A 24,006-nucleotide genomic window follows, 5' to 3' on the forward strand; every position below is an offset into this window, starting at 1 on the left:
CAGACCCTAGGTCACCTGAACTCAAACAGCTTCTTCAGGACACATTGTGATGAACCTGTCCAAAGCCAAGACAAAAGAAAAGATTCTGCAAGCCCCAAGGAGTAAGCACCAATTGATCTACTTGGGAAAATCCATCAGGGTGACAGCAGACTTCTCTAATGAAACGTTTCAAGCCAGAAGACAATGCTCATCTACCTTTAATTTACTTAAACAAAACAATTTCCAGACCAGAATTCTATATCCTGCTAAAGTAAGCTTCAAAATTGACAAAGAAATCAAATCCTTTACTGATCTGCAAACATTAAGGAAGTTTGCCACAACAAGACCATCTCTACAGGAAACACACAGATCTACTCTACACGCTGATGATCACAATGGACCACCAGCAAAGCACCCAGAAAATAAAGGACAAAACCAGCTTCCACAATGATGTGAAAGATAAAACTAGGCAACTGGACTTTCACAAAATAACATGAATAGAACACTATCACATTAATAAATGTTAATGGCTCGAATTCCCTACTAAAGGGGCATAGATTTGCTGATTGGATTAAAAAACACAAGCCGTCCATTTACTGTCTGCAGGAAACACACCTAGCCTCAAAGGACAAATTAAAACTCAGGGTTGAGGGATGGAAAACAATTTTTCAGACAAATAAAATTCAGAAGAAAAGAGGGATTGCAATCTTATTTTTGGATACACGTGAATTTCAAGAAACTGAAGTCAAAAAAGACAAAGATAGACACTTCATATTGGTCAAGGGAAAAATACAATGAGAAGACATTTCAATTCTAAATATTTAGGCACCCAAATTAAATGCTCCCAGATTCCTGAAACAAATCTTAGAATTATGTCTCAGCAATATGATATCCTGTAATACCATAATAGCAGGGGACTTTAATACTCCTCTAACAGAGCTGCACAGATCCTTTAAACAGAAACTAAACAAAGAACAAGGGACTTAAATGTGACCCTAGAATAACTGTCCTTGATAGACGTATATGGGATACTCCATCCAAAAGCTAAAGAATATACATTCTTTTCATCAGCCCATGGAAAATTCTCCAAAATTGATCATATCTTAGGACACAAAACAAACTTCAACTAAATCAAAAGAACTGAAATTTTACCTTATATCTTCTCAGACCACAAGGCATTGAAAGTGGAATTCAACAAAAACGCTCAACCCCACACAAAGGCATGGAAATCAAACAACCTTATGCTAAATGACAGTTGGGTGTAGGAAGAGATAAAAGAGGAAATCACTTAACTTCCTGGAGCATAACAACAATGAAGACACAAGTTACCAAAACCTGTGGGGTACAGCAAAAGCAGTCCTAAGAGGAAAATTTATTGTATTAGATGCCTACATCTAAAAAGTACATCAACAAACTCACAAACCATCTTATGGAATTGGAGAAAGAAGAATACAATCCTAAACCCAGCAGAAGAAATGAAATATCCAAAATTAAATCAGAGATTAACAACATTGAAAACAAAAAAGTCATTCAGAAAATTAATGAAACAAAAAGTCTTTTTTTTTTTTTAAATAAAAAAAAATAGATAAACCTTTAGCCAGACTAACTGGACACAGAAACGTAAATCTGTAGTAACTTCAATCAGAAATGATAAAGGGGGGGTATCGCTTCTCGGCCTTTTGGCTAAGATCAAGTGTAGAAATGATAAAGGGGAAGTAACAACAATGCTACAGAGATACAGGAGATCATCTCTGATACTACAACAAATTCTATGCACAGAAATTTGTAAAGTGAAGGAAATGGATCAGTATCTAGAATCACATCCTCTCCCTAGACTTAACCAAGAAGAAAGAGACATCCTGAATAGACCTATTTCAAGCACTGAGATCAAAGAAACAATTAAAAATTCTCCCACAAAAAAAAAAAAAAAAACGCCCTGGTCTGGATGTCTTCACACCAGAATTTTAACAAACCTTCAACAAAGAGCTTATACCTATATTGCAGAAATTATTCCAAAAAACTGAGAAGGAAGGGAATCTTCCCCAACATGTCTACAAAGCAAACATTACCCTGATATGAAAACCAGGAAAAGGCCCAACTAAAAAAGAGAAATTCAGACCAATTTCACTAATGAATAAATATGCAAAAATCCTCAACAAAATTCTAGCCAACAGATTACAGCTTCTCATTATAAACGGTCACATCATGACCAAGTAGCTTTCATCCCAGGGATGCAAGGCTGGTTTAACATACACAAATCCATAAACGTAATTCACTACATCAGCAGAAGCAAAAACAAAGACCATATGATCCTCTGAATAGATGAAGAAAAAGCATTTGATAAAATTCAACATCCTTTTTAAATTAAAACCCTGAAGAATATAGGCATAGGTGGCACATTTCTTAAACTGATTGAAGTTATCTACAAAAATCCACAGCTAATATTTCACTGAATGGAGTAAAACTGAAAGCTTTTCCATTTAGAAATAGAACCAGATAGGGTTATCCTCTATCACCACTACTATTCAACATAGTGCTGAAGTTCCAGCCAATAAATCAGGACAGAGAAGGAAATAAAGGGCATCCAATGGGAGAAGAGGAAGTCAATCTCTCCCACTTTGCTGACGCTATGATCTTATACTTAGAGAACCCCAAAGACTCACCCACTAGATTCCAGGAAGAAATCAAAAAATACAGTAATATCTCAGGATATAAAATCAATGTCCACAAATCAGTAGCCTTTGTATACACCAAGGATATAAAATCTAGGTCCACAAATCAGTAGCCTTTGTATACACAAGAGCCAAAATGAGAAGGTAATTAAGGACACAATCCCCTTCACAGTAGCTTTAAAGAAAATGAAATACCTAGGAACATACCTAACAAAAGAGGTGAGGGAACTCTATAAAGAAAATTACAAAACCCTAAGAAAATAAAAAACAGAAAATATTAACTAATGGAAGAACATATCATGCTCATGGCTGGGAATAATCAACATTGTTAAAATGTCTATACTTCCCAAAGCAATCTACAGGTTCAATGCCATCCCATTAAAATACCAAAATCATACTTTCAAGACTTGGAAAAAATAATTCTTCATTTTGTATGGAATCAGAAAAAAACCTGTATAGCTAAGGCAATTCTTAGCAATAAAAATAAAGCCAGGGGCATCAGCCTATCAGACTTTAGGCCATACTACAAGGCCATAATGATTAAAACAGCATGGTATTGGCACAGAAATAGAGACCTAGACATCTGAAACCACATAGAAAACTGTGAGATGAAACTAACATCTTATAGCCACCTAATCTTTGATAAACCAAACAAGATTGCATGCTAGGAGAAAGAATCCCTATTCAAAATGGTTGTGGGAGAACTGGATAACGACATGTACAGAACTAAAACTGGACCTGAACCTTTCTCCACTCAAAAAATTGATTCAAGACGGATAAAAGATCTAAATCTGAGATATGAAACAACAAAAGTCCTCAGAGAAAGTGTGGGGTAAACACTTAAAGATACTAGCCTGGGGAAAGACTTTATGAAGAAGACTTCCATGGCAATTGCAACAGCAACAAAAATAAACAAATAGGACTTAATTAATCTGAATAGCTTCTGTACAGCTAAGGACAAAACAACCAAAGCAGACAACCTTCAGAATAGGAAAATATATTTGCATATTATGAATCAGACAAAAGCTTGATAACTAGGATCTACATAGAACCCAAAGTAAACAACATGAAAAAAGCCAACAACCCCTCATATCAGTGGGCAAGAGAGATAAACAGAACTTTCTCTAAAGAAGATACATGAATGGCTAACAAACATAAGAAAAAATGCTCATTGTCTCTAAACATCAGAGAAAAGTAAGAAAAAATGCTCATTGTCTCTAAACATCAGAGAAAGGTAAATCAAAACCACCCCAAAATATCATCTAAACCCAGTGAGAATGGCCCACGTCACAAAATCTCAAAACTGCAGATGCTGGTGTGGATGTGAAAAGAAGGGAACACTTTTACACTGCTGGTGGGACTGCAAACTAATACAACCTTTTTGGAAGGAAATATGGAGAATCCTCCAACAACTCAAACTAGACCTCCCATTTGATCCTACAATCCCATTACCTGGCATCTAGCCAGAAGAAAAAAAATCATTTTATTATAAGGATATCTGCACTAGACTGTTTATCACAGCTCAATTTACAATTGCCAAAATACGGAAACAGCCTAAATGCCCACCAACCCAGAAATGGATTAACAAGTTGTGGATATGAAACCATGGAATACTATTCAGCCATTTAAAAAGATGGAGAGTTTACATCTTTTGTATTAAACTGGATGGAATGGAACACATTATTCTCAGTAAAGCATCACAAGAATGGAGAAGCAAGAATCCTGCGTACTCCATTCCGATATGAGGACAACTGATGACCTAGTACATGGTGGGGAGTGGAGGGAAGGGGGTGCAGGGAGACGGAAGTGGTGGGGTAGGGGGTCATAGGGTGTGACACACCTCTTGGGGATGGGTCACAATTATAAAAGGAACTTTATCTAACAAATGAAATCAGTGTAACCTGGTTCTCTGTACCCTCAATAAAGCCCCAACAATTTTAAAAAAAAAAGAGCAATCATATAATTAAAATGCAATATACTAGGTTATCAGAACTCATGTTTTTAATAGCAATACTAGAAGAAAAATGGCATTATATTATTTTATAACTAACAATGGCAAGGCTAAAGCATAATCTTATCCCAAGAAGTTTCATGGAAATTCTTTAAACTAGTTACTATTGTTTAAGCTACTTATTATTGAGAGATTACACTTCTATAAGTTTTTCTGCAGCCGCTAAAAAGAACAGTGTATATGTGTGTGATACTTTACAGTTGTTACTCTATTCCATAGTTATAAATCTTGAAAATTAAGAGCTATTTATTCACTGAAAATGAAAAAAAAAAAAAATTCAATGGGGAGACTTCCAGTTCCCAGTCCAGCACGAACAATTGCAATCAGTGTAACCTGGCTTATTGTACCCTCAATGAATCCCCAACAATAAAAAAAAAAAAAAAAGAAACATGAAAGCTGTCCCATCCACTCACACAGTAAGAAAAAAGCTGAAAAGACTGAAAATCAACAACTCTTCTTAGATCATCAGAGAACTGAGATCATCATACAAACCAATGCTCCCCAAATAAAGAGACAGGTGGATACAGAGAATAACAACTTACTGGATCAGAAGCCCAGGAGCAAAACACTCCACAGGGATCAATATACTGTAACTTCTCTGTCCTTATTTAAAGTCTTTCCCTTTTTTACTAAAATTTGTCTTCCTCTCACTCATGCCCATTAGTATCAGAAAATAATCTTTTTTCAAAATTATCATCATTTAAAGTTTTCCCTCTGTTACATTAAATATTCCTATCTCAAGGTCAAAACTTGTCTCCCAAGTGTCAGATCTATGCTTGTAACAGTTTGGTAAAAATCTCTAAATGGAATTCCTATTACTAACTAAAATACAAACTAAAAATCTCAAAACTTTAGCCTCAAAATAAGTTGTACTTCCTGAAAATAACCTTCCTCCTGATAATGCCACTGTTCTGGTTTCTCAAGACAGAAAACCTGAGAATCATTTTCAAATTACTGTCATGTATTTACTACTGTTCCATTTACATACCTTTTAATTCTTGTAAACGTAATAATTCAGGTTTAAGTCTCTACTTAAGACCATGAAATAACCTAATAGATCATCCAACATAAAATAAGTCTTATATTGGCCTATAGTCTTATATATTACCTATGAAGTAAACTATATAAATTTCAATGTTACCCAAACATACTACTCTACACTGCTGTTTTCATGCATTTTTCCTACTATTTATGATACCTTTATGAAAGCTTATAAATCCTCCAAAAATCTCTCCCTCCTGAAACCTATTTGGAAGTAAGATCTTTTCACTGAATTTAATCTCTCCTTCCTTTGAATCTTTGCAACATCTTGCACCATAATACATTCCTTTTATTCTATTTCAATCATACTTTCAACAATATTCAAAGAGCATCTGTTATAAGCCAGGCAATATAAATATTAGGTGCTGGGTATAGAAATTCAGTAAGAGAGAAATGGATACCACCCTCATTGAGCCTATAAACTAGTATTGAAGGTAAGGTTATTTACATCTTACTTATATCCTCACCCTAATCCTCAAAAGGATTCAAAAATCGTTAAAGGCAAGGTATGTAACTTTGAATTTTCCATGACACCATCACAAGACAATATATACATTTAACAAAATATTCTATTGAGCGTAACTAAAAATATACCTCATAGAAAGTTATGACCATTATTGCAAAAAAAATGTGTAAAATTTGGGGCCCTAAAAAGCAAATAATTTATCTTAAGGTAATTTATTATTTTATACATGTGTATATAAGCTATGTGAGTCTACTCAAAAAGATAAGTAATGAAATCTCTACCAAGGAAGCAGAAGCAGAAAAAGAATTTAGTAAAGAAAGGGGGGGGAAACACAATTACAAAAGCCAACATCTTTTTTAATGGTATGTTATAGCCATCCACAACTGGTAAACTGAAGAGCATTCACCAAAAGGAGTGCAAAATTAACTCCAAAGGATATTAAAAGGAGTACAAAATTAACTCCAAAGGATGTTAAAATGAGTACCAAAATCCATTCTCCTCCATAGAACAGAGTTGTTAATTGAGAAACAGACTATTCAGCCTCAATCTAAATTTTCTCAAACCCCCTAAATCGTGGACTGACCACGTACTTTTCCCAATGAAATGTTAATAAAAATGATGTCTGCTACTTCTGTCTCATAAGATTGTATACATTAGTCAGCTTAGTTTGGCCCAATTAATATACCATGCACGTGGCAATTTTTACCTATTTTATAAAGCATTTTGATACTGTTTGATACTCAGGTGGTAAATATAATTGTTTCTTTCTAGAATAAGCTGATTAAAATGTTATTCTTAAAATTTTATCATTATACTACCAATTATGACACTGTCTGTACCAATTATGACATTGTCTGCAAGAAAAACACAACTTTGGAGAAGTTATAAATTTCAAATTGACAAGTCACATTGGAATCTTCATGTCACTTAGAAAGAATTTATGTGAATGCAGGATGAAACTTTTAGTCCTTTAATAAAACAACTTTAAAAAACTGATCATAGATCCACGTTCTTATGACCCTTTCATTGTTTAGTAAGGAAAGCAGATTCAGAAGTCAGAAGAGTATAGTAGCATAAAGGTACCTCCATTAAAACCAAACAAATTATAGTTAATAGAGTCCATAATGAACATTTGAGTAGAAAATGAATTAAAGTATTATATAATGATATAGGCCATTCTTATAATACATTTCTTTTACTTCTGTTTTTGAGACAGAGTCTGACTCTGTCTCTCCAGCTTGGAATGCCATGGGTGTCAGCCTAGCTCACAGCAACCTTAAACTTCTGGGCTCAAGGTATCCTCCTGCCTTGGCCTCTCAAATACCTGGGACTATAGGCATCCTGACTAATTTTTCTGTTTTTAGTAGATGTGAGTCTAGCTGTTGCTCAGTCTAGTCTCAATCTACTCAGCTCAAGGGATCCTCCCCACCCCTGCCTCCCAGAGTGCTAAGATTGCAGGCGTGAGCCATTGTGCCTAGCAGAGATGTTTCTATCTTGAAAATGGTTTCTAGACTGACCACATATACTTTTGTAATGATAATATACTGATTATACAATCACAATTTTACATATTATACATATTTATATAATTATGTACATAATTATTTCTAATTATATAATTTACTATTATATGTAAAAGACAGTATTGTACTAATTCAAAAAAAACAGGTGTTTAAACAACGACACGCTCACACAAGAAAAAACAATTAAATTCAAGTGGGGGGAAGGGAGGGAGGAGGGGGAGGAGGTTGGTAAGCTCTCACCTAGCAAGCACAATATAGGGGTATACAGTGGGTGAAGGGCTCAACTGCAATTTGGACTTTACCTAATGCAAACAACATAACCTAATTGTTTATACCAATATATTAATCTGAAATTTTAAAAAAAGCAGACGTTTAAAAGAGTAAATAGAGGCGGCGCCTGTGGCTCAAGGAGTGGGGCACCAGTCCCATATGCCGGAGGTGGCGGGTTCAGACTGAGCCCCTGCCAAAAACAAAAAAAAATAAATAAATAAATAAAAGAGTAAATAGAATAACCTCCATTATTGTTGATATTTTCCATAAATAAATCCATGCAAAAGTTTTCAACCTTCAGAAGTGAATAACTGCTAATTTATAAAGGTAAAATTCAACAGAACAATAAGAGCTAGATACTGTTATAGAACTGTAACATTACCTGAAGAGTTTTAATATATAAATATCATGACCTAATAATTCAGAAAACATATAACAGGCTACAAGCCAATACAATAATGAAGAATGATCTGACTAAAGTGATTTCAAAATAGTAAAGCTTTACACATAATCACCCTGACATTATTAATGAACATTACCTGAGAAATTTGAAAATAATTTTAACAATCTACTACCCAAGGCAAAGATAATAATTTTTAATATTTATTGTAACACCAACCTGTTCCAATTCTTGTATTTTAGCATCCTTGACTTGCAGGATTTCTAGAACTTTTCTGTCTTTTGCTTCAGATTTCTGTTTTTCTCTAGATACAAAAATATGTACACACCAAGAGATTATTGGTCATAATTCATAGCTAATAGTTTAAATTTTTACATCCTAATAAATATCCCTTTAAAATATAGAAAATTAAATCATCTTGTGTTGACAGCTCTTTCAGAATTAATCAAAAACCATATGGCAAGCAACAGTAACTTACAACTGTTGACAACTTCATGCTATAAAAAAGTTTTGTTTCCATATTTAGATATATGATTTAAAAACACATAAAACATGGTTTAACTTTCACTGTAAAAACCATAATATCATCAATTCAAAAATAATTTAAATACAGTAAATAGATTAGTAAATATTAGTTAAAAGATTTTATATACAAAGTTGTATTAGGGATAAACTATTACCATTTTTAAGGGAGAGTCCCAAAACAGAGAGAGGCACAGATTTACTAATAATCAAGATCCCGTAACACTGGAATATCTGGATTTCTGACACCTTTTATACATTTCTAGTCTCTGAGAATACTACAAAATATACTAAATGGTAGTTAAATAATCAATCTACCCAGAAGAAAATAAATCGTTTTATCATAAGGACATCTGCACTAGAATGTTCCTTGCAGCTCAATTCACAATAGCCAAGATGTGGAAGCAACCCAAGTGCCCAACAACCCATGAATGAATTAATAAACAGTGGTGTATGTATACCATGGAAAACTATTCAGCCATAAAAACATGGAGACTTTACATATCTTTCTGGAAAACATAAAATCATACTACTTTCAAATAATGACTATCTTCTAAAAATAAACAAATACAACTTTAGAAATGAAAATGAAGGGAAAGGAAAGGAAAAAACAGGGCTCAGGATATTACATAATCAGGCTGTCACTGGTCAATTTACATCATAAATGAGGAGAAATTTATTAGACACTGATTTATATTTTTAAAAATTTTTTAAAATAGATGTAACAAATATGTATGTGTATGTACCTAAATGACCCAAGAATCAAAGAATGTACAGATAAGAAAAAAGGAAAGTACCTTCACCTCTTACTGTGTTTTACTGAAAGTCTTATAAGCACAAAGGCATATGAGAAGGAGCACCAGTCAAAAGAACATACCACCGGTTATGAGAGATAAGCTGAAGGTAGAATAGTTCATTAAAAAATTTAGTATGATGTAAGCACTCCAATTTGTACAAATAATCAACACACTGAAATGGGCATAAATATATTTATGATCTATGTACAAAATACTTAATAAAAAATAAATAAATAAAAATTAAAAATTAAAAAAATTTACAATAGACTTTCAATAGGTTAGCATCATTAAGTTCATACTTCACCCACCCTCTCTTCTCTAAATATATTTTCTTAAAAGAAAAAAATTATATAAAAAATTAAAGTGACACAACAACATCCCTGAGGATCATGAACTAAACAGAAATATACAGATTTGAATGAGGATGAAGCTGTTCTTTGCTGTCCTCCAGATCTAGACACAGGCTGAGGCGGAAAGGAGCTTGACTTCCCATGGTAATAGATATAAAAAGTGATTTGCTCAATATGTAGAAGCATAGCCAGGCTCACTGCTTGCAACCAAAGACTGGGGTGGGAAAGCTAACTCATGAATGGAAGCTGGATAAAACAACTTCCCGTCCTTACCTAAAACTAAAACTTATATGAAAGTAAAGTATGGCAAAAGTTTATAGATATAGCAACACAATCAGGAGTTGAGTCAAAGCATTCTGCCACTGAGGCTAAACTTGTGCTGGTACTAGCTACAAGAGCCCCAATCAATTAACATAAAACCTATTTCAGGAAGGGAGCAGAAGTGAGGTTGACAATTTTGAAGCAACCGTAAAATCTGTACAAAGAAACAGGAGTTAAATAAGGGGAGGTAGAGGAAAGAGGCAGAAGAAAACAGTAACAGCAACCTTCTACCTCAAGATGTGACCCACAGGCTCGGCTCATGTGGCTCAAGCAGCTAGGGCGGCAGCCACATACACCTGGATCTGGCAGGTTCAAATCCAGCCCCAGACCCACCAAACAATGATGGCTGCAACCCAAAAATAGCTGGGCGTTGTGGCAGGTGCTCCCAGCTACTTGGGAGGCAGAGGCAGGAGAATCGTTTGAGCCCAGGAGTGGGAGATTGCTATGAGCTGTGATACCACAGCTCTCTACCCAGGGCGACAGCTTGAAGCTCTGTCTCAGAAAAAAAAAAAAAAAAAAAAAAATGTGACCCACGAACAAGAAATTCCAAAATAAATGAACCCACATACACAGACACTATTCAAGTCAAAAATTCAGACCTCAAGACAAAATGATAATAAAATATACAAAAAAGGATTTTAAAATACGTTTCCTTAAATACACAAAAGATTAAAGGTTAGAAACAAAAACAAGAAATAAAATAAGAACAGGTAGACCTGAAAAAATCTATTAAAACTCTTGAAAATAAACATTGTAATCACTAAAACAAAACAAAAAAATATTAAATGGACTAAGCCCAAAACTAGACATAAAAAGAGAATTTAGTGGAATGAAGGGTAAGTAACAAGGGATTCGTCTAGAACACCACTTAGAAAAATGGTGAGAATTAACCATATATTAATGTGAGATAAAAAGAAAGAAAGATGGTGAGATTAAAAACATGAAAACAGATTACCCATATGTAGAAGAATGAAACTGGACCCACGCTTCTTACCACTGACAAAAATGACTCTCACTGGATAAAAAATTTAAATTTAATATATGAACCAATAAAAATCCTAGAAAAGGTATGGGAAAAACTCTTAAGGTTATTGGGCTAGGGAAAGAATTTATGAGGAAGACCCGCTAGGCAATTGCAGCAACACCAAAAATGAATAAATGGGACATAATCAAGCTAAAAAGCTCTGCACATCTAAGCATACAACAATTAAAGCAAACAGACCACCTTCACCATGAGAGAAGATATTTGCATGCTATGAATCTGACAAAGGACTGATAACTAGCATCTACAGAGAACACAAATTAATAAGAGCAAACAATCCCATTTATAAATGGGCAAGAGATCTGAACAGAAACTTCTCTGAAGAAAATAGACAAATGGCCAACAAACAAATACGAAAAAATGCTCATCGTCCCTAGTCATCAGAGAAATGCAAATCAAAATCACTCTGAGGTATCATCTAACCCTAGTCAGACTAGCCCATGGTTGTAGAGAAAGGGGAATACTTACACTGCTATTGGGACTGCAAACTAATAACAGCCTCTTTGGAAAAAAGTATGAAGAATCCTTAAAGAGCTAAAAGTATCTACACAGAAGAAAATAAATCATTTTATCATAAGGACATTTGCACTAGAATATTTACTGCAGCTCAATTTAGATTGCCAAGATATGGAAGCAACCCAAGTGCCGAACAACCTGTGAGTGAATTAATAAACGGTGGTATATGTATACCATGGAAAACTATTTAGCCATAAAAAGATGGAGACTTTACATTATTTGTATTAACATGGATGGAGTTGAAACACATTCTTCTTAGTAAAGTATCACAAAATTATTAAAGCAAATATCCAATATACTCAATACTAACCTGTGGCTCAGTGAGTAGGGCGCCGGCCCCATATACCGAGGGTGGCGGGTTTGAGCCCAGCCCCGGCCAAACTGCAACAACAACAACAACAACAAAAATAGCTGGGTGTTGTGGCGGGCGCCTGTAGTCCCAGCTGCTCGGGAGGCTGAGGCAAGAGAATCACATAAGCCCAAGAGTTAAAGGTTGCTGTGAGCCGTGTGACGACACAGCATTCTACCGGAGGGCGGTACAGTGAGACTCTGTCTCTACATAAAAAAAAAGAAAAGAAAAATACACACCCACACAAGAAAAATACAATACATTTGGGTGGGGGGAGGAGAAGCGAGAAGGGGGAAAAGGAGGGAGAATGTTAAGGTCTCATTTAATGTGCACAATGTAAGGGTTTACAGCACACCACTTGGATGAAGTGCTCCACTACAACTTGAACATTACCTTAGAAATGCAAACAATGTAACCTAATCATTCAAAATCTGAAGTAAAAAAAAACAAACATGAAAACACAGTTGAGGTGTGTAAGTTTCACTTGGAAACTCTTAACACATGCTTTAAATGTTCTAGAAATAGTACATGGGTTGAAAAATACAGTCTTATTTTAAGAGATAATTACTGAGAATACTTTAAAATTAAATAAAGTCCTCAGATTGAAGGAATACCTACCATTTTTTTTTTTTTTTTGAGACAGAGTTTTGCTACGTTGCCCTCTGTAGAGTCCTGTAACGTCACAGCTCATAGCAACCTCAAATTCTTGGGCTTAAGTGATTCTCTTGCCTCAGCCTCCCAACTAGCTAGGACTACAGGTGCCTGCCACAATACCTGCCTATTTGTTGTCATTGTTGTCATTGTTATTTAGCAGGCCCAGCTGGGTTCGAACCCACCAGCCCCAGTATACAGATAATCACATTTATCAGTCATTCATTCAACAAGTATTTACAGGCACATATTATGTGACTGGCATTCTCCTGATGATACCGGAGGTAACAAAATAAACCATAATTCCTTCATGGAATTAACATTTTAGTACAGAGATACTGAAAACAAATAACATATTCATGAATACAGTGTATATCAAGTAGTTAATAAGCACAGTAAAGAATAAATTAGCACAATGTGTTTTAACTTTTTATCTCACAGCAGACTTGAACCTACAGTAAAACTTCTGTGCATACTTAAATTATGTTGATCAAACAAAAGAGTAAAATAAAGAATATATTTACTGTGCTTTGAATTTCTTTTGAAAATCCATGTTTAACAAGGTGGTACTGACTGAATGTGTCTGCACAAAATTCATATACTGACACCCTTAATAATCAATATGACTGTACTTGGAGGTAGAGTCTTTGGAGGCAATTAGACCATGAGGACAGAGCACTTATTAATGGGAGAAGAGCCCTTACAAGATGACACTCTGAGAGATGATCTCTCTCTGCCACATAATGCTATAAGAAGAAAGCAGCCACCTGCAATACAGCCTTCTAAGGAATTGGCTGCCACCTTAATTTGGTAATTCTGAGCCTCCAGAATTGTAAGAAAGAAAAGTTTTTTGTTTAAGCCACCCTATTTATAGTATTCTAGCAACCAAAAGTGACTAAGATACAAGGTCTTAAGCAATTCCGATGTACACTGAAGTCTGAGAGTCACTGAAATAATAATGGACACATTTCTTAATAGATTAATCAGAGTCACATAAAACCCAAAGGCCATAAACTAAATATTAAGCATCATACAGAATACAAGCTTGAAAAGTATACCTCGATGATATATTTTACAACAAAAAAATCTCCAAAACTGACTACTATGCCATAATTTGGAAATTGAAAAATAATCACAACTCAAAATTTATATGGAGATTTGTCTAGCAGCTCCTGGTGGTATAGGACATCTAATATTTTCATAAAAGGAAAACGCTCCCAAGAGAAAACAGTGCTACAAGAGGAATACAATATTTTTTACTCAAAAAAATAAGACAAAAAAATTGTTTCAAGTTTAAAATATTACCAACCTATCTGGTCGATTCAATTAATACAGATTCCACATATTTACAAAACATAAAAAGGTTCCTATAAAAAAAAAAAAGAATACTGTCAAGAAGTTGATGATGATCAATGACTGAGACAAACTCCTATTTAGCTAATTAGAACCACTGATGTGCAATAATGATGTGAGCTAAGAATATTTGCAGACTTTTTTAGAATGAAAAATGAAGTGAAGAGAGGCTGTCAAGTCTGTACAAATTTAAAGCTCCACTTTTCCCAAGAGTACTAACCACATGAACATTTAACACTGAATTACCATGCTAACTTTTTGCCATTTTTCGAAACTGAGAAGAAAAAAAAAATCCAAGAAGTTATTAATTCATTAAGAAACAAATTTTATCATGTTATCGACTATGCCACATATCATACTCATATATTACACACTATCACAGAATCATAATTTCTGGGTTTGAGCCCATTTTTAATGAGATGTCAAAATGAAATATTAGAGTCCAAAAGAAACATTTAGCTATAAATGAGGTAGTAATATTGTTCTAAATTTGAAAACAAAGAAAAAAGAAAAACTTACTGAAGTTGATTATTCTTAATTAACAGATAACAATAATATACAAAATAAAGCTACTCTGACTAGCATTTTCTTTCATGTGAATACAGCATCTAAGAAAATATGGATTTTATATATATTAATGGCTTTCAATTTAAACACATTCCCTATTTCTACTAAACACTTAGATTCTAAACAGTAAGACTAATAAAAATGGAAGTTTAGAGAAATGAAAATTATATCACCAAATTATCTTTTGATTTATAAATTATTCCATAATTATTTTCCTATTTTGAATATGCACAATAAATTACTAGAATGGTACTATAAATAATTTACCAATAAAATTTGAAAGAGAATTTACAGAAATATTTTATAAACAATATTTTACTCCACAGAAAAGTAACTTTTTTAAAAATCCTCTAACATGCAGAATAAAAATAATTCAACAGATCTTCATACATACAAAAACTTTACTATAAACTATGTTAAAGGTCCAAATATATTTAATATACCTATTTTGCTTTTATACAGAACTTAGTTTTCATTATGTGATACAGAATTTATATTTTATATTTAATATAAACATTTAAAGCTATATCTAAAAACCAAAATTTGTGCAGGAGGCCTCACACATGAAAAATCTTTTTTCCTCCTGTTCAATCGGGTAGATCCAAACTAGAGCATAGAAGAGTCAGGCTACAACATCTGAATCTGTAAATTGTGGTGTATTGATGTAAACAGATAAGCAATAATTAATAGGACATAACTATTTAGATTTAAAATATTTCTAAATATCAGATACTTTTATTCATTTAATACTATCAGTAAACATACAAAGCTCAAACTGAAAACAAAACGTTTTTTCTAATTTAGAATTACATGACTATTTCCCTGATTTTACTATTTTTCTTTTTCTTTTAAATACTTGTCCAGATATTACTGTATAATCAATATTATGTAAAACATCACAAAAGAAATGGAAAAAATTGTGCATCTATATGCATTTAGTAATTGTGCAAATATTTTTCACCCCAAATCTAGAAGTCTCTTACACTGTTCAAAAATATCAGCACTTCAGAACAGACTGTTTTAACATCTGCACATCACCAGGGTTGCCCCTAAGGATTTTTAAATGATGCCTGCATGTGCTGAATAAAGTGCTAGCTTGCATGTTGCGTTTCAAACTGTGTCCTGAGCAGCCATCCAGTTGGTACAACACCAGCTGAATTCCCACAGGCCATTGTTCACTTAGGCTTGACTGCAATTATCATGTCAACATTTTGTGCTCTGATGTGCAGATATGCATACATGCAAGCTGTATAATACTTCCTTTTCCATGGAATGTTGACTTATGTTCAATGTTTCTTGAATTTGTAATAAAACCAGAAATAAGCTCTCATCAAATGAAGGCAATCACAATTTTTTTACCTTAAAAACAAGTTATGTTTCTGTATTGTCTTCTGCCATGTACATGACTTTTAACTAACTATTCTTCACTATAATCTCGTAATTATTTAATTTAAAGGTCTTCATAAAAGTCAAGATCATCTATCAAGCTCCTCACCTCCGCTGTACAAGTTCAATTGTGTTTCTTCACAGTTTGTTGTATGTTCTCTGACCTTCAACATTAGAGTGGTCCCAACTTAACACTTTTCTATTAGTCTCATGACCATCCATTCAATATAACTGCCTAGGCATACATGGCTTTTTCAATAAGAAAAGTGCTCAGAAAAAAATGTATTTATGTCCTGGGTGGAACTTCTAGCAGCACTGCTGCCAGATGGTGGAATTCTGGCAGCTGTGCTTCTGGGGGTCTCCAAACAGTCATGCTACTACCATGCTCCAAAACGCAACCCCCTTCTAGGCTGTGCTGGCTTACTACACACAGGGCAGCATACAACCATACAGCAGCTGTGCAATCCATGTGTTTAGTAGTAGAGGGAGGTTTTCCCAGGGCTAAGAGTATATAATATAACCTTACAGCAATAGTCTGCTTATCAAGCCATCAAAACTTTAATTCTAAACATAAATATAAAATATTCCCCCACCTACCCTGAAGTTAAATCTTGAAACATATGTACCTCAAGGATACAGCACACATATCCTAAATAAACATACCAATAGAAACTAAATATCACCTTGCCTTTATTTTCTTTTGTACTTCCCATTTTCCAGGATTAAGTTTTCATTTCCAGAGAGGAAAAGGAGGAAGAAAAAGAGGAGGAGAAGCAAGAGGAGCAAGAAGAGGAGAAGGAGGAGAAGCAGGAGGAGGAGGAGAAGCAGCAGGAGAAGGAGGAGAAGCAGGAGGAGGAAGAGAAGCAGCAGGAGGAGGAGGAGAAGCAGGAGGAGGAAGAGAAGCAGCAGGAGGAGGAGGAACAGGAGGAGGAGAAGGAGGAAGAGTAGACAACAACTGAAAACAAGAGAGTGAGTACAAGAAAAATGTATTAAGAAGCCTAAACAAAAGTACAGAATATTAATAATAAAGAAAACCATATTTTCAAGAGTTATACAAAGATATAGCATATAGAAGCAAAACAAACAGGAAAATTAAGCAATTTGTGTATAGGCTTCATTTGAAATATGTATATTTAAAAAGAAAAAGCATTATCACTGGTAAACCCTAAATGTCTTCAATTTGAGATTGAGTTGTATTTCAGATTTGAGTTTTCAGATTCAAGTACAATTCACACTATTTTTAGGATCAGTAAACTACAAATAAGATATAATATTAAAGAACAATACAAACACAAAAGATGAGAGCTATTACTCTTGGAAGACTTTTATATAGAAGATACTAATTGACTTTTCCCAAAACTACATAAACTGAAAAGAAACTCAAATTGCAACATGAGAGAATAATAATACACTTACTATGTGCTACTCATGATTATAATCTCCTCTATATGCATTAATTCAAAACAATTCTTTTCTTATTTTATTTTACAGAAAAGAACGCTAAGGCAGAGAAGTGAATATTTTGACTGAAGTCTCACAACTTGCAAGCCAAGATGAGGGTCCATAGCCTGTGATCTTAACTACTCACAAATCATTAAAAATAATTTATTTTCATATGTTAAGAGTTAAATATTAAGCAAGTTACAATGGAAGATTGCAAATTTTCTCTAACAGTCTTTAAAACTATTAAATATTGGAGCTTGGATTTATCCATTCATAAACATGGAAAAATATTTACCTTTCTAACTTAGATTTTTATCTACAGAATCATACTTTACCTGAGGGGAATGTCAGAATCTCCCATGCAGCTGTTTTAAAAAACAGATACCTAAATCTCATTGTGATAGATCACAATTTTTTTTTTTTTAAGACAAGTGTCACTCTTTTGCCAAAAGCTAGTGTGCAGTGGTGTCATAGCTCACAGCAACCTCAGACTCCTGGACTCAACCAATCCTCTTGACTAAGCCTCATGAGTAGTTGGGATTATAGGTGTGTGCCACCACACCCAGTAAGTTTTTCTATTTTTAGTAGGGAAGGTGTATCACTCTTGCTCAGGCTGGTTTCAAATTCCTGAGCTCAAGCAATCCACTGCCTCGGCCTCCCAGAGTGCTAGGATTACAGATGTGAGCCACTGGGCCTGGTCAATAGATCACAGTCTTACAGAGATCATTGGTGAATTTTAGCTCAAGAACCTCTTAAATGAATCTACAACTCAGTGAAAGAAATATTCATATAAGTAATTATTTTTTCTGTAAGTCCTCAATGGTTAATATTAAATATGGCATTCTTCTCACATCCCTGATGATGTTCTGACCACTTAAGAAAATTCTTAAAGTATCATGGCCATTTTTGAGTACCTATTCCTGGCCAATCTTTGAACTAAATGCTTTATGTACATCTTCTCTAATCTTGTAAAAAATCCTTTTAAAAGATGTGGAAACTGAGGTCTAGAGAATTTAAAGAAGCCACTGAAATACTTAAAAGATTTAAACTCTGAACTATAGAACTCCTAAGTCTGTGCTCCTAATCATCTTTACCTATTGTCAGTTTCGAAAATCCTTGTAATGGTATTTAATCTGGAGAGTTCTGGTTTCTTATAAAGCTGTAAGAGATTCTCAAGTATGATAAACAAAACTTTAATCATGGAAAAAGTACTCTTTTAATTTAACAAGTATTAAAAAAAAAACAAGAAGTTAAGATAGAAAATAAAGGCAGAAAAGAGCTTCATTATAAAATAAAGGTGGTCTGGGAAGACCCCTTTATGTTAATGATTACATTTTTTACCAGAACCACCTTCATAAGAAGCACTATGCTTTTCCCCCTCTCCTGACCCTCTCTCCCCACATGCAATCTGAAGAATAAAAAGCATATATTACGCATTCAGTGAACAACTTTGAATTAAGTTAGAAGTATTAAGCACTGGGCGGCGCCTGTGGCTCAGTGGGTAGGGCGCCGGTCCCATATGCCGGAGGTGGCGGGTTCAAACCCAGCCCCGGCCAAATTAAAAAAAAAAAAAAAAAAAGAAGTATTAAGCACTTTTTAACTAACCAAACTATACTACAATCTACCTAAATCTAGAACTTAAAAACCATAAAAACATACAGAAGTTTTAAGAATACTCAAGATAAAATGTACAATAATTGAATGTTTTGGTATTTTGTCCTGAGATGGGAAAGTACATCAAGAAAGGAAAAAACAATAGTCTTCATCAAGAAGCAAAGGATACAAGAAAAAATGTCATACCATTGGCCTGTTAAGCCAAATTATCTTTCATTTCCAGCAATAATATAAGTCAAAATTATGATTAAGCAGAGGTATGCTTTCTCCAAACAGTATGCCCTTTCGAACAGATCTAGCTTCCAGTAACTACTTGCTATAATCCAATTCCTTGAATTCATCATGAAACATACTCTAACTTTAATCTTGAATTTGTCATGCCATAGATGTAATAAAATATCACTAAGTAATATATTAATTTATCCTTAAAGTTTCAAGGTATTGTGTTTAGCTTCTTTTCCCTAATCCAATCTACTAATAAAATGTATTTATATGTCTAGGATCTTAGTAAACTTAGATCACATTAACTTGTCTTTTCCTTTTTCCAAACTCTCTGGTATTTTCTTTGTTAACATTCAAGCATAATAAGCATACCCTGGATCTTTGTACCCTCCATGAATCCCCACCCCCACCTCACCCCCCAAAAATGGCTTGGAGCCTATAGCTCAAGCAGCTACAGCACCAGCCACATACACCAAAGGTGGTGGGTTCGAGCCCAGACCGGGCCTGCCAAACAGTGACAACTGCAACCAAAAAAATAGCCGGGCATTGTGGCGGGTACCTGTAGTCCCAGCTACTTGGGAGACTGAGGCAAGAGAATCACTTTAAGCCCAAGAGTTGGAAGTTTCTGTGAGCTGTGATGCCACCATACTCTACGAAGAGTAGAAAGACACGTCTCAAAATAATAATAATAATAATAATAATGATAATTCAGGTGAAAGTTCACTCTCCTCTTAGGTATTAGTTAAAAAGCAAGAGCTCTGGAAGTGTACAGTTGAATTTTAAATTCTGATTCCACCATTCATTAGCATTGTGAGCTTCCTCAAATTACTTAACCTGTCTGCCTCAGTTTTCATCTGTTAAAGAGAATAACAAATAGGGACTACATCATAGGATATTTTAAGAACTCAGCCAAGATACGGAAAGCACTAAGTGTGTATGGCCCAAAATAAACACAAGATAAACATAAGCTATTAACATATTATTGTCCTATGATGATGTATTAAACTATGAACACATGGAATTACAAATGTATCCTTATAATATTCCCTATGAGTAATATTTTCCCACAAGATTCAGAATATACTTCCTTATAAATTTCATTACTCAAAATATCCATTTTGAGTCCCAGTACCGTTTGGTATAGTTCAGTAGACAGCTACCATTAATCAACCACATTACAATAACTGATACTGATAGAGGGCAGGTGCACCCCAGCGTGGTCAGTGCCAGCCATCCAGGAGGACCTGTCGTGCCTTCTGTATTTCTGCCTGGCAGTGTTGGCGCAGTGGACCAGGGCAGGCAGAGCTGGAGAACCAAGTGCAGTGGAGACAGCGAGCATGGCAGAAGGCCACTGGTCCCTATTTAGAGGGATAGCAGTGCACAGCCCCAACAAAGTTGCTGGAGATTCACTGAGGGTACAAAGATCCAGGTTACACTTATTACACCTGGAAGTTAATAAAGAAAATACCAGTTTGCTGCCAACCCCAGAACCACTCTTGGACGTAGAGAGCCCTCCTCTGGCTGCTTATAAGCCAATCATAGTCCCAAGGATGATACAGGGTTCCCCCATTCAAGGGGACCCCTCATTTCCTTGGCCTGGTTAATTTCATGTAAGTTTCTTAGGCCAGGACAATTTCACAATTGAATGTATCTATTCATTAAAGTGCTCATTCACCTTGCTCCTGACAGCAAGGGACTGTATCTGTTCATTGATACACTCATTCATTTTACCCCAGGAGGAAGGGACTGTATCCATTCATTTGTTACCAAGTCCTAGCCAGACATAACTACAAAGGACCCATGCCACTATATATACCTCTAGACAAAGAATCCAGGCAGAGACAGAGATTTTTTCCCACTTGGGTTTTTCCTTCTGCTAGGAGCTCTGGTGCTTTTTCTCTGTATTCTTTTTCTGTAAAATAAATCCTATCTTACCACTAATCTGTGGTTGTGGATTCATTCTTCGAATCCCCAAGACCAAGACCTACTGAAGAAGAAATTCCAGTATCAATACCATGAAATATAATAATAGCACAGATTATTTTCCCATAGATACTTAATATAAAATTCATTTTTCTTTTCTGTTTATTCGTACCACCTTGTACCGTAATATCTTCCTTATTTTATCCCTTTTAATATGTTTCAATATTTTATTCACTATTTCTCTTTGTCCATATTATTTGTAAACATTATATTAAAACCAAGTTATTCAGTAATTTCTCCATGAAGCCTCAGCTGTGAGTACCTGTCCATCAAGAAAAATGTCATATATTATTGTTCTATTTCACCATTACTACGTTTCCCAAAAACTCTGCTGATCAAAAAACAATCTCTTTTGAAATAGAGAAATTAGGACATTAATCATGCCAAAACTCCATATAAAAGAGTAATGAACATCAGAATAGTATCAATTAATCCCACAGTACCCAGAATGTGTGCAAGGCTCCTGGGAGTGCTATAGCAAACACACGTGGCACTAAGGGATATTTTAAATGTTTGAGGGAAACACGGCAATACTTGATATCTATTGGACACTGTACAAATCACTACCTGGAGGAATTCTAGAGTTTCAATGTTAGATTATTCTACCTTCCTTTAGTGGCATCACAAAGCTTGGATTTTAACAACTGCTGTAATGAAGCAACTAGAGAGCAAAAAGCAATGTGAAATAGGAAATGAGAATATCTAATCTGATTTCAAGGTTTGAGAAGCTGCCTTGTACCTAACAGGTTCACGCATTCTATTAGTAAATAATTATGGCTATTTAAGGATAAAATAATTTTTAATTTTAATTTATGCATATATTTTTAATGATTGCTAAGTTGTTAGGATATAAATATCTAATCGATGAGCTGTTAGGTATTTCTCTTTGTATTGGGGCACCATGAAAAAAATTACTAAAATACCAAGGGCATTATGAAGTGAGAGTACTTGGGAATCTCTGAATTAATCTTTATAGAAAACAGATCCATTATTTCAATAACTAAGAAGTATAATGTGTGAATATGTGAATATTTATTATTTGCAACAGCTATAATAGAAGTCTTTCAACTCCCTGGTAGTTCTTAATCGCTATAATTACGTCTCATTCAACGTTAATCTCATTTCTTCCTATATAATCCTCAGCATTTCAATAGGCTCATACCTCCTTCTTCAAGTCTCAGACTGGAAGGGTATAAGAATATAACCACTCAGGTAAGACGGTAAGTCCCATATTCTCAATGTTAAATAGAAGATATTTTGGCATAACTTCTTAAATACTAGGTATTTCCAGGCATAAACATCATCTCCTAGATCAATCAATCATCTTGTTACCATGGTAACAAACAAATTGATAAATTTTTAATATCTGGTACTTTAAAAAAAACTTTTCATTGCCATGTGAACAAAATCAGATCCATAAGAAAAAAATCATTTTGGGCACAATTACAATATAATATTCAGTTACTATCTGTTCACAATGTATTATATATGTATCAAATTGTCTGAAAATTGTAGGTCATTTCTCAGCATATAAAGCTGAATTAACTTCTACTTTCCGCATTAAGGGAATAACAAGTATCAGATTTACACTTCTGCCTTGAACAATATGAAAACTGTACAAAATATTTTCTTTTTTATTTATTTATTTATTTTTTGTACAGACAGAGTCTCACTTTGCCGCCCCGTAGAGTGCCATGACGTCACACAGCTCACAGCAACCTCCAGCTTTTGGGCTTATGCGATTCTCTTGCCTCAGCCTCCCGAATAGCTGGGACTACAGGCGCCCGCCACAACGCCCGGCTATTTTTTGGTTGCAGTTTGGCCAAGGCCAGGTTTGAACCCGCCACCCTCAGTATATGAGGCCGGTGCCCTACTCACTGAGCCACAGGCGCCACCCTGTACAAATATTTTCAAACGTTGTACAACATATTGCAAAGGACTATAATGATCTTTGAAGAAAAGTGATTAATGGGGTACCCTATTTTGCTGTGTATAATATGCACCTGTGTTTTTGGTCCAAACTTTCGGGCAAAAATATTTTGTTTTAATTTTTTAAAAGAGGACAGAAGTTGCCATGCAGTGGTGCCTCCTCCTCTCTAGGAGGCTCAAGGTGTGGAGCCGGCCACTGCAGAGAAGACAGGAGCAAGCCAGCAGGTTAAGAGCAGTCCAGATGACCTAAGCACCCAACCTCCCCCAGCTGTCCCCTTCTGGTCTACCCTTGTCCCCACATCCTCTCATTTCCTATTCCCACCCATGTCCATCAGTGGGAATGTGGCCATGGCCACTCCTCTAAGAACCCCAATGGGTGTATTTCCTAGGAAGCTGGCAAGAAGGGACCTTGACTACCCTGGACTCCTGATGGTAGATTTCTTCCCGTTCTGGGCTGCCTCATCCATCCTGCAGCTAGTCCCATTTTTAGGCCCCTGGCGCACTGCACTGAGGAGGAAGCCTTCCCAGATGATATCTCAGTGTAGTACTCTGCATTTGCATTTCTCTTTAGATCTCTATACCAAGATCTCCTTGAGTCA

The 24,006-nt window shown here is 35.0% G+C and overlaps 1 protein-coding gene across 6 annotated transcripts in view; it reads right to left on the reverse strand.

Moving 5' to 3' along the window:
- Positions 1-24,006, reverse strand: part of CNTLN (centlein) — a 379,922-nt gene that overhangs the window by 284,192 nt on the left and 71,724 nt on the right. For all 6 annotated transcript variants that reach the window (XM_053572079.1, XM_053572076.1, XM_053572075.1 and 3 more), the window contains exon 3: positions 8,582-8,666. In XM_053572079.1, coding sequence (XP_053428054.1) covers positions 8,582-8,666 — 85 coding nt within the window. The remainder of the gene's footprint in view (positions 1-8,581; positions 8,667-24,006) is intronic.

This window comes from Nycticebus coucang, chromosome 2 (genome assembly GCF_027406575.1).
Source record: "Nycticebus coucang isolate mNycCou1 chromosome 2, mNycCou1.pri, whole genome shotgun sequence".
In the NCBI taxonomy this organism is placed as follows: Eukaryota; Metazoa; Chordata; class Mammalia; order Primates; family Lorisidae; genus Nycticebus; species Nycticebus coucang.